Source organism: Leuresthes tenuis, unplaced genomic scaffold, assembly GCF_036924035.1.
Source record: "Leuresthes tenuis unplaced genomic scaffold, fLeuTen1.0.hap1 SCAF_16, whole genome shotgun sequence".
Taxonomy (NCBI): domain Eukaryota; kingdom Metazoa; phylum Chordata; class Actinopteri; order Atheriniformes; family Atherinopsidae; genus Leuresthes; species Leuresthes tenuis.
Genome location: NW_027325370.1, coordinates 7,407,527 through 7,429,869, shown reverse-complemented (window position 1 = coordinate 7,429,869; position 22,343 = coordinate 7,407,527). Strand labels below are relative to the sequence as shown.

The 22,343-nt window shown below is 41.1% G+C and overlaps 2 protein-coding genes across 3 annotated transcripts; both read left to right on the top strand.

Annotated features, from left to right (window-relative positions):
• The first annotated feature begins 495 nt into the window (after positions 1 to 495).
• Positions 496 to 4,690, top strand: arf3a (ADP-ribosylation factor 3a). Of its 2 annotated transcripts, none has more exons than XM_072367691.1 (5): positions 496 to 564; positions 1,682 to 1,864; positions 1,965 to 2,075; positions 2,197 to 2,321; positions 2,427 to 4,690. In XM_072367691.1, the coding sequence occupies exons 2-5, from the start codon at positions 1,717 to 1,719 to the stop codon at positions 2,586 to 2,588; spliced, it is 546 nt and encodes a 181-aa protein (XP_072223792.1). In that variant the 5' UTR covers positions 496 to 564; positions 1,682 to 1,716; the 3' UTR covers positions 2,589 to 4,690. The 2 variants fall into 2 exon arrangements, with proteins under 2 accessions (XP_072223792.1, XP_072223793.1); XM_072367692.1 differs by having other exon boundaries at positions 512 to 564; positions 1,647 to 1,864.
• A 3,013-nt stretch (positions 4,691 to 7,703) lies between these two features.
• Positions 7,704 to 22,142, top strand: erbb3b (erb-b2 receptor tyrosine kinase 3b). Its single transcript, XM_072367357.1, has 28 exons — positions 7,704 to 8,006; positions 9,673 to 9,827; positions 9,975 to 10,161; positions 10,416 to 10,541; positions 10,647 to 10,709; positions 10,885 to 11,003; positions 12,787 to 12,928; positions 13,109 to 13,222; positions 13,311 to 13,428; positions 13,512 to 13,585; positions 14,932 to 15,022; positions 15,447 to 15,649; positions 15,795 to 15,927; positions 16,011 to 16,104; positions 16,596 to 16,753; positions 16,841 to 16,897; positions 18,014 to 18,155; positions 18,269 to 18,388; positions 18,479 to 18,577; positions 18,690 to 18,875; positions 18,964 to 19,119; positions 19,224 to 19,299; positions 19,384 to 19,530; positions 19,629 to 19,726; positions 19,815 to 19,991; positions 20,096 to 20,167; positions 20,378 to 20,669; positions 20,832 to 22,142. Exons 1-28 carry the CDS (start codon positions 7,928 to 7,930, stop codon positions 21,734 to 21,736), a joined length of 4,383 nt encoding a protein of 1,460 aa, XP_072223458.1. The 5' UTR covers positions 7,704 to 7,927; the 3' UTR covers positions 21,737 to 22,142.
• Positions 22,143 to 22,343: the final 201 nt, after the last annotated feature.

Here is a 22,343-nt window from a genome sequence, read left to right as displayed (position 1 = left end):
AAATGTACGGCATTCTCAAAATGACCTTTATTTCCTATTCAGTCAAATTTACACCAAGACATATAAAAATTCCAGTCTGTAGAGAACTTTGACTATAAATAACACCATCCAGCATTCAGGTTATAGTAATAAATCCGAATTGGTAGGTCTTAAGATGGAGTATATGTTATTTTCTAAATGCATTAATGTAAATAATCAACTATGGAAGTAGTTTTATGGTGGTATCTATTTCATTCTCTCTTTTTTTAAGATAAACTTATTCCCCTGTCTCCCTTGAGAAGATGGACATTTGATAAGAAAAAGCAAGTGAAGCCTCAACGCAGACTAAACGTGACTTAACAATAGATTGCCTTTTGTGTTTCATGGAGACACAAGTAAAGGGTACTTGACCTCCAGCACTGCTCTTGGTTTTTGACAAGTCATCTTGGATGTCAAACGTTAGAGGAGTTCGAAGCGTCCCAAGTACCGCGAGAATCTACATGATTAAAGCCTCCAGTCATCGCGAGACTACCATCCAGTCCTTTGCCTGCTGAATCCAGCTGGTATCCTGCCTGCAGCTGACGGGTAAGTGTGAATGAGATGCAAATGGTGACAATTCTCACAGATGTATTCAGGTAATAAAGGTGACCGCGGCACATTGTGTCGCTATTTCAACGCCTTCAAACGTTTCATGGCTACTCAACGACCATTTCTCGACGACATCAGGCCGACTGGTGCGTTTGTCGTGACTGTACGCGGGGATTATAGAAAACCAATTAATTTTTATTTTAATTACTGAAAGCTTAGCTCGTGCAAAAGCCAAAAAACTGCGGTCGAATTATTATCGTAATCTGCCTGAAGGAACCTTGTGAGAGTGTGACACATGAGCTGCTTGGACTGCAGCATTACTCGCCTTCCCCTCGCATTATGACAGATGTATGTGAAGCCACTGCAGCTGTAACGGGCTGTGCTAGGAGCTCTTGCCTGCACAGTTTAAATGAATAGATATTCAGAGACGGCATCGATTCTAAGCTCTGAAATTGTATGTGATGACAAAAAAAAAAAAAAAAGCGTTGTCCACCGACACATAGAAGACTGATACATTTTTTAATGCTAATTCAAGTAGTCTTGGTATCACCAAATTCACCTCAGGTGGAATGTGTTAGCATAAGTTAACGGTGGAGTTGGCCTGTTAAAGGGCCAGTACCACCAAGGGCCACAGACAGTCAAATGTAAAGCCTTTCTCTTCTCATCTATTCAAGTTATTCGTATCACACAAACTTACAGCCTTGTTATGTGTCTTATAATGTGTGAATTGATTGTTATTTTTGGCATTTCTTCAGTTGCCACTCTACAGCTGAAAAGATACTTACCTTGCACTGCATGAAAGCCGATCCACATAACAGAGAGCCAGTGTGGCGGCCTGTGTCCCTAGCCAGCTCTCAGAGTGTGTAAAAACATTAGACATAAAGTAAGGTCAGCGGCCTGTCAGCTTGTGAAGTGTGTTTTTTGCTGGTTTTCCCTCTGAGGTGGCTTCAAGTCCTAATGAGATGCTAATGTTTGAAGTTGAAATGCTGCAGTCTCACCACAGGGGTTTTTTTTAGTGTGGTTTTGACTTTCTAAATGCGGTTCACGCTTTGTTTTGCCTGCCTTGCTGCTACGTATAGGCAGCAGTTTGGTCAATTGTACGGTTTCTGTACAGTTCCTTTGCAGTTGAGGTGAGAGCCACCGGTCATCATGGGAAACATCTTTGGGAACCTGTTGAAGAGCCTGATTGGCAAAAAGGAGATGAGGATTCTGATGGTGGGGCTGGACGCTGCAGGGAAAACCACAATCCTCTATAAACTGAAGCTGGGGGAGATCGTCACCACTATACCCACGATCGGTCCGTGAGGGGAGAACTGATTACTATAAGCATTAGATTAAACATCTGTCTCAGGGTATGTCCGTCTTATGTAACTCATTTTGATTTGCCTTCTGTTTAGGTTTCAATGTAGAGACGGTAGAATATAAGAACATCAGCTTCACTGTGTGGGACGTTGGTGGCCAGGACAAGATCCGTCCCCTTTGGAGACACTACTTCCAGAACACGCAGGGTGAGCTGGGCCAGCAGCCTCCTTTACCAGTCAGCCACTTTGGCGTTGACAGAGCCTGTCCAGTCTGGTCCACTTTTTAAAATTGTCCCTGCTGTTTTTTGTTTGTTTTTTCCTCCTGCAGGTTTGATCTTTGTGGTGGACAGCAATGACCGTGAGCGGGTCAACGAAGCTCGTGAGGAACTGATGAGGATGCTGGCTGAGGATGAGCTCCGGGACGCCGTTCTTCTCGTCTTTGCCAACAAACAGGTACTGCTCCCTTGCGCTTCCTTCCCTGTATCCTTCTCATCCTGTCAATGTGTTTTCGGTTGAAGCTTTCGTGGCTGACATTCGGTACCTTGCGATTTTTTTCAGGATCTGCCCAATGCCATGAATGCTGCAGAGATCACAGACAAGCTGGGCCTGCACTCCTTACGTCATCGCAACTGGTACATTCAGGCCACCTGTGCAACCAGTGGGGACGGCCTCTACGAGGGCCTGGACTGGCTGGCCAATCAACTGAAGAACAAAAAGTGAAGTGTGAAAGAGCCTGGGTGCCAGCTCCAGGTAGTGCTTATAGTGGGTCTGTTGTGTTTACATAGAGAAGAAATGCTGAAAAGCTCCCAGGGGGTGACTCTCAATGACCCCCCCCCCCCCCCCCCCAAATACTTCTCTTTTCTTTTATCCTTGCTTTGATTTATTTGAATCTGTTTGGACTTGTGGTGAGCATTTTTAATCATTTACAAACCAGTGGTGTAGAAGTTGACTTAAACGATTTACACTTGACAAACTTAAAGCATAAATATTGGGATATGATAACATAATGTTACTGTGAAGGTATTTGAATTTCCCCTTCTTTGCAGTCTGTGACTTTCATCAAAATTTAATGTGTTTGGAAAATGTAATGGTTCTACACAGAGCAATCTTCCCTTAGATTCTATGAACTTGGTGTCCACGATAAAGAATATAATAAAAGTTTAGTGGGAGTGCTATTTCTATGTCAGAATACTATAATATTGTTTGAAAGCGGTTTACTTGTACAGGCTCAGATAAATGTAACGTCATTGTTTATCCTCCAAGCAAAGATTTTTACTGCCACGAAACGATACTCTTCAGAGCTCAGTTTTATGAAAAACTTTTAAAACTTTTAACTAGTTCATATTTTATTTGAATATATTTACATCTCTATATTTGTTTGTATGTCACACAAATTCTGCAGATTTTCTGGATAGTACTAGAATTAATTTATTTATTTATTTTTATTCTCTTCATCATATGATTTCTAACCCTATATTGTAATGTGCATTTACTATTAAGGCAGCTGTTGGGAATAATAAAAAAAAAGTGTTACTGTACATTACTGCTTCCTAATCTGCATGGAGATATTCCAGTACTGGTTCGCAGGCTTGACAAAGCTGTTGCGGTAAATAAAGATTTGTTCTTTGAGGTGTTCTATCTAAACTAATGCAGATGACAGAACGGGTACTCTTTACCAGCTCTGTGGCTTAGAGAAAATGCTGCTATTGGCCTGCTCTGTGGAGGGTGATGCGACACAGCATGCGATTGGCAATATAAGCACTTACATGGTTTTTGAATGTTTGCTTTTTTTATAAGTCACTTCTGGGATTCACCATATCCGTGGAAGAGCTCACATTTGATTTATCCATGCCGAACTGGCCTGGCATTACATGAGCTTATTGTGTTAACCAGATCTTTGTGCGTCATGCTGCACCAAATAACTTGCTGTGGTATAAAATGTGGTGTCTCTTTTCTTTCTTTGTGAATTTGAATGGAGTGTCTTTTATTTTGTTCATATTTAGTTTTGTGCTTGATTTGCTCAAAAGATTTGGCAGTTTCTTTGAATTTCATAATTTGAAAAAAAAAAATTAAACAGAGGTCAGAGGATGATAGTAATTCTGCATCATAAAGCATGTTAATACTGTACAAGATCTGTAATAAAAGTGAATTATACTGTAATAGCCTGTTTCCTCAGACTATATTTGTTAGTCTACATACCTGCTGCTGGTTGGATCAATGCTGTTCAAATAAATGTCTTGGGATTTGTGTAAAGTTTACCAAACGACCTTCTGATATGCAAAAGCATGCTTTTCTATGTCAGCGCAACTGTATATATGTTTATGTAACAGGAGAAGTATTCCATGATGTTCTTGCTTAAAGTGACAGTGCAGTCAATGCACCTGTAGATAGTGAAGTCAGTGCGTTGGCAGGTAACTGACAGCAGCTTGTGAGTGTGATGTGTTATCTGTCATGTTCAGTTTGGTGTGAAAATAGTTTTTGTGGCCTTATTTTGCCAGTGCTTATTTTCTCTTTGATAACAGGTTTTTATGTGGGAATGTCCAGCGTTCAAGTATCTCGCATATGACCTGTGACAATGTCGTGGCTAAGCATCCCTCATTCAAGAATTATACGGGGACTTTAATTCGAAAGTGAAGAAAAGCAAGGCTGCACAACATTCCAATTGATGATGTGTTTCCACAAACTAGAGATTTATCTTTGATGAAAAACTAAAGTGGGATTTTATTACAACGAGGAAAAGGGGAAAACACAAACTGGTGCAAAACTGTTGAATGATTTGATGATTCCTGGCACTTCAATGATCAATAAAAGACCAAAACATACATTTGCATTGTCTCACTTGTTTGTTTTTGTTCTTTTTTTCCCCTAGTTGCTTATTTTTATGGTTGTTTTTAATATCTCTGCCAAGTCTCTTTAAATGGCATCTTCCTCTTCTCACCTTTTTGATGGATACACATCTATACTTTCAAAAATCCATTCATCCAAATCCAATCGTTTACCTGGTTAACAGAGGAGATAAGTCAGTTGATGTATATGCCCACTCAAGGTTTCAAGTTCCACATCACACTTGTTTAAACTTGAGTTGTGTCAGATGCCCCTAAAATTAGGTCTAATATGGAGTACAAATTATATGACCAACTTGTGTTTAGTAATATTAGATTGGAATGAAACTTTTTTCAGAATATTTTTGGATTACTTCAAAATTGAATATTGAAAGTATTGCTCTTTATGCAAGAAAATAGAGCCACAACATTATTTGCTCTAAGTTATATATTTGCTCTTTTCATTGCAAACAAAACCAATTTTGCAAATAGAGGCTCAAATTCATTTGCCGTTACAAAATCTGCACTAGCACAAACTGCAGGTGCATTTAACAACATGGAAGATGCTGTTTAAGTTTTAGTTTCTACTCCCTTAAACCGAAGGAGCACTTAAATAGAGAAACGCCTACTGATAGTCTTCATCTTCCATTTGAGCACACAAAAAAAAGGGAATACAATCTGAACTTTTCACAAATCATCATTAAAAACAAAAACTTTTAGTTCAGTCAAAACTGGGAATACAGACTGTATCGTGTCTTTTGTTTAAGTTTTACAGATCAGTGTTATCTAGAAAAAAATGGCATCAGAATGTTAACAAGTGATCTTTGACTGGTAAAATGTATTCTGGGCTGATAATAGTTTTATTCCATTTTTGTAATCTATTCAAATAATCCCAATGACGTATAATCCACAGCTACCTTGTCCTGATTGCACATCAGACGCCAAATATTTCATGATATCTCTTTTTACATGTATTGAACTCAGAATTAATTTGAGCATTATCCTTTTGTAGCAGATGAATGAGAAACATCCTCGATGTCTGTAACTACTCTGTACACACATTATTCTGCATTATGAGGGTCAAATGTCTACTAAATTAAAAAAAAAATCCAGTTTCAAGATTCTGAACTCATGTCTTTTTCTATTTCATGAAACTGTTCAGCTTTTACGATTTAAAACTAAAACAGTGGTGTATACAGGCAGAGGATGAACGGATCAGTCAGGTGGGAAGGACGTGGCTCTACACTGCCTTTATCTTTTGTCCTCCTCAAACTGCTGCCATCAAGAGAAGTTTGGCAGAGTCAGGTAGTTTCCCTGTAGACTCACTGTTCTCCAGAGAGAGTCATTTTGTCTGAGGCGATCAGAGGGGCATGTAGGGGAGAGTGCCGCTGTGTCTCCAAGGGTGTGACAGCAGTATGTGAGTCGGAGCTGCTCCCGGGGCCACCAGCCCCCAGGGCCCCCTGCAGGATGGCTACAATAGCAGCCCCAGGGCGGATGCCATAGCTGGGATTCCCACCGGTAACCGGGACACCTTCACCCAGGGCACAGACACACTGGCAGCAGCCACACAATCAATTCATCAATCTCTGAACTGCAAAAGGCCACAGCAGGCACCGCTCACAGTTTGCCTTGGACAGAACAGGGCCACCAAGGCTGACACTGGAGCTCATATCATGGTGGCCATGTGAAATGGTCAAACAAATGGAATCATCATGCAGTTATTGAAGTCACTGGTCTTAACAAAACTGGAAGGAAACACTTCTGAGAATGTGAAAAAACTGAGAGTAAGAGCAACTTTCACAGTGATTGCTTGTTAGGTCACATGATGACTGGCTCCAACTTTTTGGAGCTATGATGATGTGCAACATTCTCCCTCATTATGTGTGTAATGGTGGTAACTATCAATTTTACTGCAAGAGATTAGAGACTGGACCAACAGCACAAATAGATAATGTAATGATGGCCAAGCTCTGACTGAGTCCACCTACCACAAGGAGGTCCTTCAATGGCTCAAAAATCAGATGAACAATTCTCAGACTCTGTCTCCTCCTGCTGGACAGAAAACTGTTGAAAGCTCTGAGGCAATCACACACACTTCAACCACATCAGAAACAGAGGCATTATCATCATTTTTTACACTTTGGAACCCATCTTATCAGACCGAGAAGAAATGAACATTCAAATCACTATCACTCCAACTTCCCGCATATGGATACTTTCATACAAACTGGGGACTGTTCAAGCCATCTCCCTCCCTTTTTCAAAAATAAGATTAACAGCATATCTGTCAGAAGCACTTACTGATATCCATCCATTAGTGGCCACTAGACCCGCTTTTCCCTCACAGCTTCATGTTCAGGAATTTTGCCTTCTCTCAGGCCATTTTCCTAAATTAAGCATGTTCTTGTTTTGGGTTCAGAAGTCACTTGACTGTCTGACAATGTGGCCATTGTGACAGGCTTCTCCATACGCATCAAAGAGGTGATTAACCAGTTGACAGGCCTGTGGAGACAATACTACTCTTTATGGGGAAAACAGTGCAGCCACTCAGACTGGGCACAGACTGGGAGACCACATCACTGCGTCCACATGCAGCAGCTGACAGCACTAAACCAAAATAACTGCATATAAAGGGACACATAACATGCATCATGCTCAAAATGGTTTACAAGCAGTTTTAGTTTAAGATGCGGTTTGATGATACACTACTTTAAATGTTATTTAGCTTTTTCTTTTGTATAATGTGCTATGCATTTGCATTTGCAAATCTTTAAGCATTTTTTAAATACATTTAGTTTTTTATTTACTTCAAAATACTCCACAAACATGTTGGAATTTTTTGCCAGCTCAGAGCAAAGACTGAGGGCGCAGCTTGAGGGGGGAAAAAAAGACGGACCAACCCCTGATTGGTGAATAATTCTGGCACTGAGCCAATCAGACGCCCCTATCTGGGAGGGAAATCCCAGCATCAGAATAAGCTGCAACTTCTTCACTGTTTTCAGTTTGTAATTGATTCAATCGATTTATCTGCTCTATAAATATTCTGAGGGAAGAGTTGCATTTGTATCCTCTTCATGATTCATTCCCGCCTCTCATCTTTCAAAGACAGAGCAAGAAACTCTTGTTCATTTTTGAACCAACTATAACTTTTACTGTATTTCATACAAAAGTCTATTTGGAGGACTACCTAAACCCGTGTGATATGCTGATATCTCGGTGAACGGGTGCGACATCAACATGGACCAGCTGCAAGTCATATTACTATGTGTGACTTTGTCATGCAGGCTACAAACAACATTACCCCAAATGCATGAAGGTAGGTGAACTTACATTTAAGAGCCTGACTTCACCTGTTGACATTTTCTCCTCAACATACTCCTCTATGTTTTGCTTGACATGTGACACAGTAATATGCTGTGGAACAGAGTATGGCTAATACTGATGCATCTAGAGTTGCCACCACTCACCCTCTTTTCTTTGTGTTAAGTCACACAGCGCATACTCTGTTCTGTTCCTTAAAAGCTTTTTTATTATGCCTTGGGTGTAATCAAGTTCATGAATTTAGCAATACATCACCACTTGGAACACCGATAGTGATAAAGATGACTGATGTTGGAAACTGAATTTGCATGGCAGGTGCAAAAAAAAATATTGCACAGCACAGTAACACTTTGCTCTAAACATATCTACTTACCCCTATATTACAAGCATTTATTGAATGATTGACAATACATTGTAAGATGGTAGGGGTTAGTTACAGTGGCACAAATCTGCAATGTTTTTATACATTTATAGCCATTGTCATCCATTTTTTGTTTATTCTTAAGCTTGCACCTGGGGAATCATTTTCTAATGCCTAAACATGCAAAAGTGAGGGAAATAAAGGAGGAAAATATCCCCAATTTTAACTTTATTTAAATTAAAATACATTTTTGCAATGGCCCTCTCTTATTTTAGATAAGATGGACATGGGTTATTTTATTCACGTGAGTGTGTTTTAATGATTCTAATAGAAACATTATGCAGCTCTTCCAGCAGATGTTCTTTGTCACTGTTAATTTGAAAGCATGTTGTTTGTTTTTGGCTGTGATTACCACCCAGATCTTACAAACAACCAGAAAAAGTACATGCAGCAGGCCTTAAAGGATGTTTATCAGCTCCACTGTGTCTGTGCAGTTGTGAGATTCCTGTTTATACCTGCATGTTCAAACTGAAAACAGGAAATGTGAGTCAAGCTCAGTGCTGCAGGTGCCTAATCTCTGCACATAAAGAGCCAGGCCATAAGTTTTGTTGCTCATTAATAGATGGTGTGTATGTCTTCTTCCGTTCACGATATTTCCCCTCCCACTGCCAGAACGTCCTACTCACACATGGCCCATTGTCTTTTGGTATGATCTCAGCAACACTCACCCTACACACACACATCCACACACACACATACACTTACACAGGACCACTGTCTGTCACTGCATCACTCTTCACTCACTGGGAAACACTGTCCACTTTTATAGCTTTATCACAATAAGACACTTTGTCCGAGAGCAGCCCTTCTCCCTCGACCCTCGGCCTTCTCTCCATCACCCTCAGGCCTGGACTGCTCCATGTATGTGGGTTACAGCCTGTCTGTTTGCTTCAGATCAAACTCTGCAGCACACACAGCATCAGGGAGATTCAACAAGTGCATAAATGAGTACAATACCACCCAAAAGACTCCCATTTGCTATTTATGCAGCTTCAAAGGGCCTGATTGGTGTCTTCTTTCAATTTCAGTTCAATATACAGTACATTCATTTAGTTTCCCAGTAATTTCTGAAACTCTTAAAACTGAGTACAAAGAGGGTGAATCTTTTCTAGCACAACCTGCTCAGATTTTACCATAATAGCTTCAGCTCAAGTTATTTCTACACAAGATGAGAGTGTGTGAGTTTTGTTTCCAGACAGTCTTGTAAGACTAAGAACTTTGTTTCATCCCTATGTATCAGAGGTGTGTTCTGGTACACAGAATGATCTGAGCTCCACCGGCTCTCAAGAGAATCAGTACAACCTGATTAAAGAGCGATATGCTGGCTGTGAGATCATCATGGGAAACCTGGAGATCACTCAGATTGAGAGTAACTGGGACTTCTCCTTCCTCAAGGTGAACATCCTCCTTCTTTATTCACCCTTAAACCGATTTAGTTGGACAATATTTTCTACTGAACCATAAAAGTAAATTACATCAAATGAAAAAAAAGCCCTTCTGTTTAATTTATGACGCAATACTTCTGTATTTTCTTCCTTTCAGACAATCCGAGAAGTGACTGGTTACGTCCTTATTGCTATGAACAATTTTCAGGAGATTCCCTTGGGCCAACTACGGGTCATCAGAGGAAACAGTTTGTATGAAAGACGGTTTGCCCTCTCAGTTTTCTTTAACTATCCCAAGGATGGCTCCAATGGCCTGCGGCAGCTGGGGCTCGCAAATTTGACAGGTAAATGAGGGAGGAGATTTTATAGACAGTGAAAACTGCAAGATGAAATTTAAAGGTGGAAAAGAAAATATTCACTGGGACACAAGGGATCATCAATATTATTTGAAAACTTAAGAACACACACACTGCAGACACACATACACTAGATATTGGACTTTTATTGGACTACTCTAGACTGAGGCAGCTGCTGTAACCCCTGGTGATAGAATCTCCTTTGTGTTTTCTCTTATATTGTGGCTCTGATTTATTCACAGAGATTCTGGAGGGAGGGGTCCAGATTATCAATAACAAATATCTGAGTTATGGCCCCTGGATCTTCTGGCAGGATATTATACAGGACAACAGCGCTCCTATTGACATCCAGTACAACGGAGAGAGAGGTATCTATTTGAACAGGACTTATTTCACATATTCCCAATTATTTCTAGATTATTTCTTTATTTCTCAATGACCTGTCTTTTTGTCTGTTTCCCTCCTTCTATAAGGCCCATGCCACAAATCTTGTGGAGATTATTGCTGGGGTCCAAATGAGGACCAGTGTCAGATCTGTGAGTGCCAAAATACTACGTTTTAATTTTTGTCCCTGAGTTATTTCTCCCTCCACTGCATTCACTTAAAATAATGGATCTATTTATGGACACTTGCACACAGAGGGATGCATGCACAAAGACATGCCTGCATTTGGGTGACCCCTGTTCAACCTTTTTCTCCTGTGTGTCTCAGTAACTAAGATCGTGTGCGCTCCCCAGTGTAATGGCCGCTGCTTTGGGACAAGCCCCAGGGACTGCTGTCACATAGAGTGTGCAGCGGGATGTAAAGGCCCTCTGGATGTGGACTGTTTTGTAAGTGCTGTGCCTTCACCTCTTTACAAGAATTAGCTGAATGAATCAAGAGTGAGGCTCTGTTTGCACCATGTTATGTTGGTTCATAATTGTTCAGAACAAATAACACAAGGACAGTCCATTGAAATATTTCTCCATAATAGAAATGGAGACTTTGTTAGTTGTCTTTGCTTCAACATTTTATTCTTTTGGAACATATTCAGGAACCTATGGATAAACTATACCAGAATTTAAGTGGGCTACAGTTTTCCAAGCAGCCATATTGGGCACACACAGTCCCTCGGATAATCATCCATCATCAACATTTTTTGCCATGATATCAGTGTGTGGTAATACAAGCATTAATGAGGTGATTGTTTGAGTGAAGGATCTAAATGCAAGACACAAAGACGTGTTTAGTCCAAAACTCCCATACAAGGGACATGTACAAGGTGGCCATTAGCAAAGCAAACAACAGGCAAGTAGACGTCAAAAACATTGGAAAAACAAAACAGTAGTGAGAAAGCTAGACTATAAATTATTTTTTTTCTTTTTATCTGGGGTGGGCAATAATCAAGTGGTTGAACACTGACAAACACTACTTTATAGCCTTTCACAAGAATAAAACATCTAAAAGTAAAACAGTCAGAGACCAAAACCCCACACCTTGACAGCTTGGTCTCATGAAAAAACTCGTTATTAACGCACCATGTCATGTTGTGTGTCATGACAAAATATTTTGATTTTTTGCATGCCATCTAGTTTTAAGGGATTTCACCCTGCCTTATCCTTTTGCCCCGATTCTAACCATGCAGTATAACACTCAGAAAGCTTGGAATGTGTATAAATGACGTGTAAAAAGTGCCAGAAATGTTGTGTTTCTTATATGCAATGCCATGAGATATACAGCATCAGTTTTCAAAACTTTTTGGGTCACAAATTGATGAGGAGTTAGCGGCTAAAAGTAGCACACTGAAATTAGTCCATGTGAATGTAATACTTTATGGCCTCAGACCCTAAAACTCCAGGTGTCCGGATGGTAAATTACTTTAAAAAGTGCCTCTGGTTCTGTGAGGTTGTAGTGAGGACAGCAGTACTTTGAGGAAAATGCTAACTTTTAGAATGCTAACATGCACAAAATGGTGACATTTAGTTGGTAGCTTTCCTTTCTTAGTCGAGCATGTTGGCATGATGACCTTATTTTATTCACACTAAACACAAAGAACAGAATATGTTGATAAGAATACATAGAAAGGAACATTATTCAGCATTATTCGTTCCGAGTTAAACATGTCACAGTGCATTAAATTTTTCAGCAATGTTGAAAGGTTCTACATAGAATATGGTGGTAATTTATGTAGGTTCAAACAACAACTTGTTCTGAAAGTGTCGACGTTGTGGATTTATAGGGTATCAATTTGCTCTCTTTTGAGATGTAATCCTGACCTCTGTGTTCTCTGTTTTTGGTAAACTTCATGTTGAGGCAAGTGAGTCCACTGCCAAAGCGGATCCAAGATGACCCTAGTTTTGGAGGTCATAGCCTCCTGTTGGCCTTTTTTTTTCTTTTGTGTGTTATACTGCTTTCTGTGCATTATAGAGGTCTGCAGCTTAGGCCTGGTGTTAGTTTGGAAAGCTAAACAGGCATATACTGTGAATAGATTACATCGTACCTTCGATATAAGTTGTGTATATAATGGGCTTCAGCTGCCATAGGTGTGAAACATGTAATGTCAGAGATTTCAAGCCAGTATTTACTTTAAAAATGCAAAATGCTCAAATACAATGTGTGTGTGTACCTGTAAAGGCATGTCGTCATTTCAACGACTCCGGAGCCTGTGTGTCCCAGTGTCCCCAGACTCTCATCTATAACAAGCAGACATTTCAAATGGAGACCAACCCTAATGCCAAGTACCAGTATGGATCAATCTGTGTTTCTCAGTGCCCAAGTACGTAGCCAGTATGTGTTTGTATGTACTTTTAACACTACAAACCATCATCTGCACTGTTATTTGGTATCATACCAGATATTAATGCAGATATGTGTTTTGAAGTCTAACATAACATTAGTTGTTACATTGCAAATGGTTCCTCTGTTTTGTGTTATCTCTTTTTCTTCCTGTCTGTAGCTAATTTTGTGGTGGACGGCAGCTCCTGCGTCAGTGTATGTCCTCTCGACAAGATGGAAGTAGAGAGAGAAGGCCACAGGCAGTGTGAACTCTGCAGTGGATTCTGTCCAAAAGGTTCACATTAAAATACACTTTCAACCTCTAACACATGCATTATCTGTCAGGCGTCAAAGGTAGTGATGTGTTTTGATCATTCCTGTAGTGTGTGAAGGCACTGGTGCTAAACACAGACAGACCGTGGACTCCAGCAACATTGACAGCTTCATCAACTGTACGAAGATCCAGGGCAGTCTTCACTTCCTGGTCACTGGGATTCTTGGGTAATCATCTGCATAAGTTGCAGAGTGTTAGAGCACAATTCTGGACAGCGTACATGTTCATATTGTGTTTCTCCTTTTCACAGAGATGACTTTAAAAACATCCCACCCCTTTACGCCAAGCAATTGGACGTGTTCCGCACTGTGAGGGAGATAACAGGTTTGTACTTGCTACAGTAAGTATGATACGTGTATTGATACGTAATAATCATGTTACATATTGGTTTGATATGTTTTATCTCTTATTTACATGATTTAAATGTATATCATCTGTGAGATACTTTCTCTTCTCTTGGCAAGCATGATTTCTAATTAATTTTTCCATACAGTCAGGGCAAAGATATTAAAGTTATTTGTGTTTGTTCTTTTGAAGTGGGGTTGTGTAAAGTGCTAATGAGTAGTCAGTGTCTTACCTGCAGTAAATGTCAGTCTGAGCATTCTCAGTTTAAAAAATACAAGAGGAATCTTGATTGAACTTAAAAGGAACCCACTGAGGAGCAAATATTTGCAACCTAAAACAAACACATTTTTTAAAAAAACTTCACAATCCATATGGTTCATATGAATGCTAGATATAGTGAATTTCAGACTTGGTCACTTTTGCATCAGGCAGTTGTTTACTATTTTCTCAAATGAAAAAGCTCTGTGTTGCTACACATCATTGCATACACAATGGATGACTAATATATCCTGTAACTGATCAACAGTGACTCACAATTCCTCAGACTGTTCCCAAAATATCAGTCAGAATAACAGTAGAAATGAGAGAAAATACTGGAAAAGCACAGATGATTATTACTCAGCCGTAAGCTGTCCAACATGTCTGACACATCTTCTGATATACTCAAATGATCAGCTGCAGGGTGTCAGGATAAACATCTTGTCAATTTGATTTTCTCTTAGTATAGGAATACAGTCATTTACCAACAAAAAATAAATCAAACAGAAATAAGTTTGGATAAAAGGCCTTTCACCATCCCAAGAAATGGAAACTCTGAGCAGCAAACAAACACAAACCTCTAGGATTAACATTCAGTTAAGGGAAATTAAAGGCCGTTGGATCTGTTTGTTTTAAAGAACAGGGAATGAGAAAAGTCCGATCTTCACAACACATGTTTGTATGAATGTTTAATGGCACAAACAAACAATATTACTGACCACTTGAGAAACAGAGTTTTCAAGCTACATCTGGGTGTTTTAGTCTGTGAGGTCTTAAATGGCCATTGGCATGTTCCAGCATAAGAATCCATATCGCATCTGTGGGGGTAGTAGCACCATGGTCTGGGTCTGTTTCAATGCTGACTTACCATCAACGATGGAACAATGAACTCGGAATAATACTGATGAACCCTGAAGGAGGATCACAGAAAAATCTGTCCATGAGCTGTAAAATGTTGGAAATACTTAATTTCTTGGCTTTGGAAATTGTCATTAGCCATGTGTTGCGTGTACGTTGTCATGCTGTAGGGTTTCTGTTTTAATATTATAACTTTGTCTCATTCTTAGATATTCTAAACATCCAGTCATGGCCCAAAGAACTGAATGACCTGTCTGTTTTTTCAAGCCTCGCCACTATTCAAGGAAGGTCGCTCTACAAGTAAGGCTGATTGCATTCAGTAATGGGAAATTAGCCTGATTAAACAAATATTCTGTTAACAAGAACATCTTTTTTTAACGGAAAAACCCTACGTTTAAACAGCATCGAGGCCATTATGATTAAATCTTCTTGAGACAGACGACCAGTCTGATGAATGTGGTTCTATGCACCTGCTCAAATTCTCTGGCAGGTTCTGAGGTTTCTTTCCCAAACTGATGGAGTATCTTCCTCTGTGGATTGTAAATTGCGTTACATGACAATGTGTCATTTCTGTAATTTTGTTTGCTTCATACCCTCCTGAATGTCGTTCAGTTTTGTAAGCTCCTCTGTGTGTTAACACCTCATGACATATCATTTCATTGCTGAATAGTTGTTCTTCCAGCTAACTTTGTTATATTTGCATCCCCCTACCCTGAAACAAAAGGAGCTTCTCTCTGATGGTGATGCGCATCCCCACTCTTACCTCACTGGGTCTGCGCTCTCTACGGGAAATCAGTGATGGCAGTGTGTACATCAGTCAGAACGCCAACCTTTGTTATCACCACACTGTAAACTGGACGCGGCTGTTCAGAGGCCGCAGAGTTCGAGTCAGCAATCTCAACAACAACAGGCCGTTGGCAGAGTGTGGTAAGGAAAGCCTCTGTTGTAATACAGTGAAATGATAAAGGTGTTACTCCTCTGACTAAATGCGAAATATTATAATCAGACAAGCAAAAATGGCCCTGTTTAGCTGCAGCAGGTTGATGATGCTCCTATATGGTTGTGTGTGCAGTTGCAGAAGGCAATGTGTGTGACCCGCTGTGTTCAGACTCGGGTTGTTGGGGCCCAGGCCCTGACCAGTGTCTTTCCTGTAGGAACTACAGCCGTGATGGCACATGCGTGGGCAGCTGTAACTTTCTCTCAGGGTCAGTAATTATGATTTGATATTCAAGTGGTGGATGCTGTTGTCCTTTTATTTTATGTTTAATTTGGTTTATTGTCTCCGCAGACCTCTGAGGGAATTTGCAGGTCCTGATGGTGAGTGTGTTGCCTGTCACCCAGAATGCAAGCCTCAGAGGGGGAAAGTCAGCTGCACGGGACCGGTAATCACTTGCTTTCATTAACGGGAACCTTGTTGTTCAGTGTCTTCAAAAGCTCCTGTTTGCGATTGGATTTTTACCTGCACATGGTATTACTTTATAAATACTTGTACAGATTTGGCCCAATGAAAGTACTTTTTTTTCTTTGTCTAATATTACCATTTAAAATCTCTTTAAAAGGTGTTCCCATACACTCTAACACACTAACTATAACCCAGATGGGAGAATAAAGTCTTCCCACTTCTGAACTCAAACTTAAAAAAGTAATAATATATATACTGTCAAGATACAAGATGCTTTGTGAACAAAACTTAAGTAAAAACAATCTAATTTGTTGAATGGAAAGTTTTCTGTATTTTTTCATTTTTAATTTCCATCACTTCTTGCCCATTAGGCTAGTGATTATACTGTTTGCGTCAAGCACTATGCCTTGTTTCACTGCTGACTCAATCTGCCCAGTAGTCCATTTCACTGTCCTTTTGTTTCTCCTCTAGGGTGCAGATGAATGCGTGGCTTGTGTCAATCTTAGAGATGGTCCTTACTGCATGTCCTCCTGTCCAAGTGGCGTAAATGATGGACAGAAAGGGCTGATTTTCAAATATCCCAACAGGGAGGGTCACTGTGAACCGTGTCACCCCAATTGCACCCAGGGGTAAGACTCAATGTATATTTGTGTGTATTCTAGCGTCATACTTACTGAATTCATGAATGTTTGAGATCACTACTGTATGTGTTTCAGATGCTTTGGCCCAGGATTAAATGACTGTTTAGGGACAGCAAGACTGGCAGTTAGTAGGTGAGTGTTTCCCTCTGCTGGTGAAAACTGACACTGCAGCGTCATTTACTATATCCTCATTTGTAGGGTCATGGTTGTAACTTAGAGGTCCAACAGAATAAGGTTAGCTATATAATGTTTTTTATAAATAAGAAAACACACAGCTTTTTTGTGCATTGGCCATTCCTGTAGCATCTCTCTTTGCTCGTTCTAAACTTTAATACCCTTTCCTAAAAATACCAGGTTTGTAATTCCTATTCTATTTCAACAGGTGTGGCTTTAAGAGAGCTGTGTCAATGCTAATAACACATTTAGTGGAGTTTAGGTTGTCCCATACTACAAAAGACAAAAACACACAAGTAACCCACACCCAAGGCTCAAGTCCTTTGTTTAACTTGTGCCTCTTCCTCTCTTCATCGCCTCACTCCTTCGGCAAATTTAGAATGACAGCTCCGAAGTCGGAATGCCTCAGTTCGAAATGTCCTCATGTCTGTTCTCACCTCCTCTGCCTGTGACTCTGGTGAGATGAACCAAGATGTGAGGAGAGGATGTGAAAATTTCGGTGCGAAGTGTGAGGACGGAGGGAGAATTTAAATGTTTATTGTTTTCTAATCAGTATTAATTGTCCCTCAGCATGCTCAGCATACAGTATCAAAATTTCAATAAAAGGTAATCATGTGGAGCAAACATCTGGATTTTCAGTTCCTTAGGTGCTGCTCATAGTGATGACACATTAAGGAGGTGAAGCCCTGACAGCCACAGAGATGTTTAAGGTGTTTTCTGGGAAAGAGAGGGACATCCTTTGATGCAGTCCTTAGTCCTTGTAACTGCAGACTTTTACCAAAAAAAACCTGTGCAACACTTTGAGGGAAAAAGCATCACATGACCTCCACAAATTCTTACACCATTAATAGAAAATAAGTAAATACATTTTAACAAAATGCTGCATCTCCGAACCTCTCAATCTCTTTTTCTAATGCTATCATTTCTTTTGGGACATTAGTTGCAAACAAACTGTAAAAAGAGGTTTAATCAAGCTAAAACGCATGACTGTAAAAAAACAAAAAAAACCCTAAAACTAGGGGGATGGGTTTCTTCAACTTGTTTCCCCCTCTCTCTCTTTGCCTCACTGTGCAGTGGTCAGATCACAGGTGTAGCTTTAGGGGTCCCAGCTGGCCTGATATTCTGCCTGGTGTTGTTTTTCCTGGGAGTGCTGTACCATCGAGGCCTTGCCATCCGTCACAAGAGAGCCATGAGGAGATATCTGGAGAGTGGAGAGGTGAGACTTCAAGACCATACAACTTTATGAACTGCCTTTGTATTTTATTGCCACACGCATTTGTTCTTGCTGAGACAGGAGTCAGCCAGGAGTAACTGTTCTGTTTTTGGCAGAGCTTTGAGCCCCTGGGTCCTGGAGAGAAAGGCACAAAGGTTCATGCCCGTATTCTGAGGGCCTCTGAGCTGAAAAAAGTCAAAGTGCTTGGCTTTGGCGTTTTTGGCACGGTGCACAAGGTATTGATTACCTCCTTTTGATAAACGATTAGTGATTATCCACTCATTTGTGTGCTATTACTGTCTTCTTAAACAAGATTTGCGTTAAAGGGCTTTTGGACTCCAGAGGGAGAGACGGTAAAGATCCCTGTTGCCATTAAGACTATCCAGGACAGCTCAGGCCGACAGACCTTTACTGAGATCACTGATGTGAGTGTCCTGGGTTTTATTTATTCATTTAGTTTTTGTTTACCGCATATACCAGTTAATGTGACATAATAAAAAAAGCTCAATTACACAACACTATTTTATCATTTTGCAGCATATGCTGTCCATGGGCAGCCTGGATCATCCCTACATTGTTAGGCTGCTAGGTATCTGTCCAGGTGCCAGTCTCCAACTGGTGACCCAGGTCAGTACTCAGGGCTCCTTACTGGAGCACATCAGGCAGCATAAGAACAGCCTGGACCCCCAGCGCCTCCTCAACTGGTGTGTGCAGATCGCTAAGGTGAGTACAGCTGGAATTCTGTTAAGCAACTTTATGTCACAAATAAGCTGTCAATGGTGTATGTGGAGTTCATGTGTTTGTATCTCAGGGTATGTTCTATCTAGAGGAGCACTGCATGGTCCATAGGAATCTGGCTGCACGCAACATTTTGTTGAAGAATGCCTATCAGGTCCAGATCTCCGACTATGGTGTGGCAGACCTCCTTTATCCCGATGACAAGAAATACGTCTACACAGACACAAAGGTTGCTGTGGCACGCTCTGTCTGAAATCACTGATAAACAGTTTCCAAGCTCAAACTGATCAGGCTGACCCAAATTGCCCGTCTGCAATTTTTCTCCTCATTTAGACACCCATAAAATGGATGGCACTTGAAAGCATCTTGTTTCAAAGATACACTCACCAAAGTGACGTTTGGAGTTATGGTAAGTGGCTTTGTGAGCATGTGAAGCTATTATCTGTAAATTTGTTTTTTCCACAAGCATTTAAATGTCTCCCTTCCTGGACAGGGGTGACAGTGTGGGAGATGATGTCATTTGGGGCGGAGCCGTATGCATTTGTGCAGCCGCAGGAAGTGCCAAGTCTGCTGGAGAAGGGCGAACGTCTGTCGCAGCCTCATATCTGCACTATAGATGTCTACATGGTGATGGTTAAATGTGGGTCAAAACAGCTCACCCAGCCATATTCAAACACTCTCTCTATTAGACGCAAACACCAACTGTATGTATGTAACCATTAAACATTTTCTGTCAAGGCTGGATGATTGATGAAAACATAAGGCCAACCTTCAAAGAGCTGGCAAATGACTTTACTCGGATGGCAAGAGATCCACCGAGATATCTTGTCATCAAGGTAGGAATGTTCATGGTCACTTGTTCTCAACTTTATGTTTTAGCTCTGGTTTGACACCTTAACCCTGCTTTTCAATGTTATTGTGCAGCTGGAAGGAGAAGGCGCTGCTGCGGGCGAAATCCATCGAAGAGAGTCAGAGCGAGGACTCTTGGATGCAGATTTAGAAGACCCAGATGAAGAGGGACTAGAGGATGGTTTTGCTACGCCTCCTCTTCAGCACTCTCCATCTTGGAGTCTGTCTCGTTCACTGATTAATTCATACAGGGTAATATAAATGTGTCTCGGAGTTGATAGATTGGCTGGTTTTGGACCACTGTCACTAAATCAGTGCAAAACCCATCGAGGCATAAAATGTTCTCTGATTTGCAGACTGGTACATCTCAGGCTGCACCAGCTGGATACCTGCCAATGATCCCAAGCCCTGCAGAAAGCATCCGCCAGGTGTGACAAACACACGTGTTCACACAAATTCCTGCAAACCTACACCTTCCTACCAGCTTATTTGAGTAGATGTTTTTAACTTTACTTCTTAGCACCATGCCTATTAGTAAACTACTCTATTGCATAGCATGCTAGTGAGTCATTACCTCACGATCTAACACATTAAAATTAGTCATTGTTGTAGTTACTGACTTTACTTTTTTGTCCCAGCTGTGGTTTCACAGGTCTCGTCTGAGCTCAGTGCGGACACTGCCTGAGAGGTCAGAGGTCAGAGGGAATAGCAGGGAGGCAGAATTGCGTGAGGAGTGCTTGCGGACTGGGAGCCTTCACAGGATTAAGTTTTGCTCTGATAGGAGTAACCCTTGTGTACCCATCAGCCGACACAGAAAGCTTTCAACAGCCTCAAGTCCGTCCTCTTACAAGGCGTGGACGGCAGAGGAGGAGGAGGAGGTGGACAGCAATGGCTATGTTCTGCCAGGGTCACCTGGTACACCAGAAAGAGGTAAATTACATGCAGCAAAACAAGAGTGCAAACTTCGCCAGCTATATGTGGTTGGTTTGTTGTTGTATGTTGAGATTGCAGCAACTGAATGATGAGGTGATAGAAATGTAAAAGTGCCTAATTGAGATTTCTTCCCCTTCTCTCTGTCTTCCCGGCTCACAGTCTCCAGAATATCTTGTTCTGGCCGAAGGAACTCAAGACTAAAGAATAATCTGGTCCCCATGGTGACAAATCCCTCCCAGGAATATGAGACCATGAGCACAGAGTCTATTGTTCTTCCCTGCTCGACCAGTAGCATATCATTACAAGGCGACGACACTACAGTGGCACTTAGTCATACAGTGTCCCCCTTAACCTCTCCAACACTCAGGGCTCTGTCACCCACAGAGGACAAAGCACTCGAGGAAACTCCAATATCAGCTGTAAGATGTAATCAAGTACCCGAGGTCTGTGAAGTAACTGTGGCAGAACGAAGAGACTCAGTAGACAAACATCAGCTCACCAGTGAGATCAAAACTGTGGATGACCAAGTGGAAACAGCCCAAAGAATTTTCAGGTATGAATATATGGATATCAGGCGTTCTGACTCCTCAGAGGAAAGTGACCCTGAACAAAAGAGAAGTGGGAATCAAACATCTGCAATGGGTGCAACAGAGACAGAGGATACACAACTAATAGCGAGGGTGTTGAAAAAGGTGCATGAGGGGGAAGAAGAAACTAAGAGATGCCACAACACAGATAAACAAACCACCCTGCATGGGGATCTGAGCAGTGCAGACATGACTGAGCCAGATGCGCTGACAGCTGGGGTAGCAAACGTGGAGGAGTATGAGGAGATGAATGGATTTGGAGTGGTGCCTGAAAAGTGGGGGCACACAGAATATGAGAACCTCCCAGTGAAGGGGAGGGCTGCTTCTGAGGACATGGGCAGAGGCAGGTGTGCAGGGATCGGGGATTACATCAAGGTTTGTGCTGGCGTGGGAGAGCCTGGTAGCAACACATCATTTGACAACCCAGACTACTGGCATAGCAGGCTGTTCCTCAAGCCAGATGCTGTACGCACCTGATGCTATGGACTGGGACAGAGACACAGTAACTGATGCCAGTTGCGATCAATTAATACGATTTTTAAAATATTTTCCACATCTTTTATCGGTTCCATGCATCCAAAATCTTTGACGAATCACAGTATTAAAGGGAATACGTGTTTATGGCTTTTCACTGATTTTTGCATCAAGTAATAATTTATGAAACCAAATATTAGTCGGTACGAGGTCACGAAATAAAGGTTATTACTGGAGTTTCTCAGTTTTCAGGGCATTTAAAGTTCATTTGGCATTATTTGAAGACCCAGCGCTAAAATTGTGTAGTTTGCTAAAGTAGCACGAGATGACCCATGTTACCGCTCTTTTTATACTTTTTATATTAACATGAATCTTTACATGATTTTGCAAATTATCTTTTGTCCGTTGTCTTGTGTGTTGTAAATAAAAACAACTTGTTTATATACTGAAAAAGACTCAAACTGTTTTAATTTGGGGTTTTTTTTGGGGGGGGGGGGTTATCACCCGCTCGCGTTTGGTGACACCAGTGCAGCGGAACATGACATCCGGGAGGCTCATGAACTTTCCGTGACGCATGCGCGCACGATGAGCAAGCGATCAAAGATGATCT

Bases quoted from the DNA above. Each gene is read 5' to 3' on its own strand.
- erbb3b (XM_072367357.1), top strand. From the start codon at position 7,928: ATGGACCAGCTGCAAGTCATATTACTATGTGTGACTTTGTCATGCAGG. The intron at 16,754-16,840 runs GTAAGACTCAAT...TATGTGTTTCAG, and splicing joins CACCCCAATTGCACCCAGGG to ATGCTTTGGCCCAGGATTAA. The intron at 19,992-20,095 runs GTAATATAAATG...TCTGATTTGCAG, and splicing joins CACTGATTAATTCATACAGG to ACTGGTACATCTCAGGCTGC.
- arf3a (XM_072367691.1), top strand. From the start codon at position 1,717: ATGGGAAACATCTTTGGGAACCTGTTGAAGAGCCTGATTGGCAAAAAG. The intron at 2,076-2,196 runs GTGAGCTGGGCC...TTCCTCCTGCAG, and splicing joins CTACTTCCAGAACACGCAGG to GTTTGATCTTTGTGGTGGAC. The intron at 2,322-2,426 runs GTACTGCTCCCT...GATTTTTTTCAG, and splicing joins TCGTCTTTGCCAACAAACAG to GATCTGCCCAATGCCATGAA.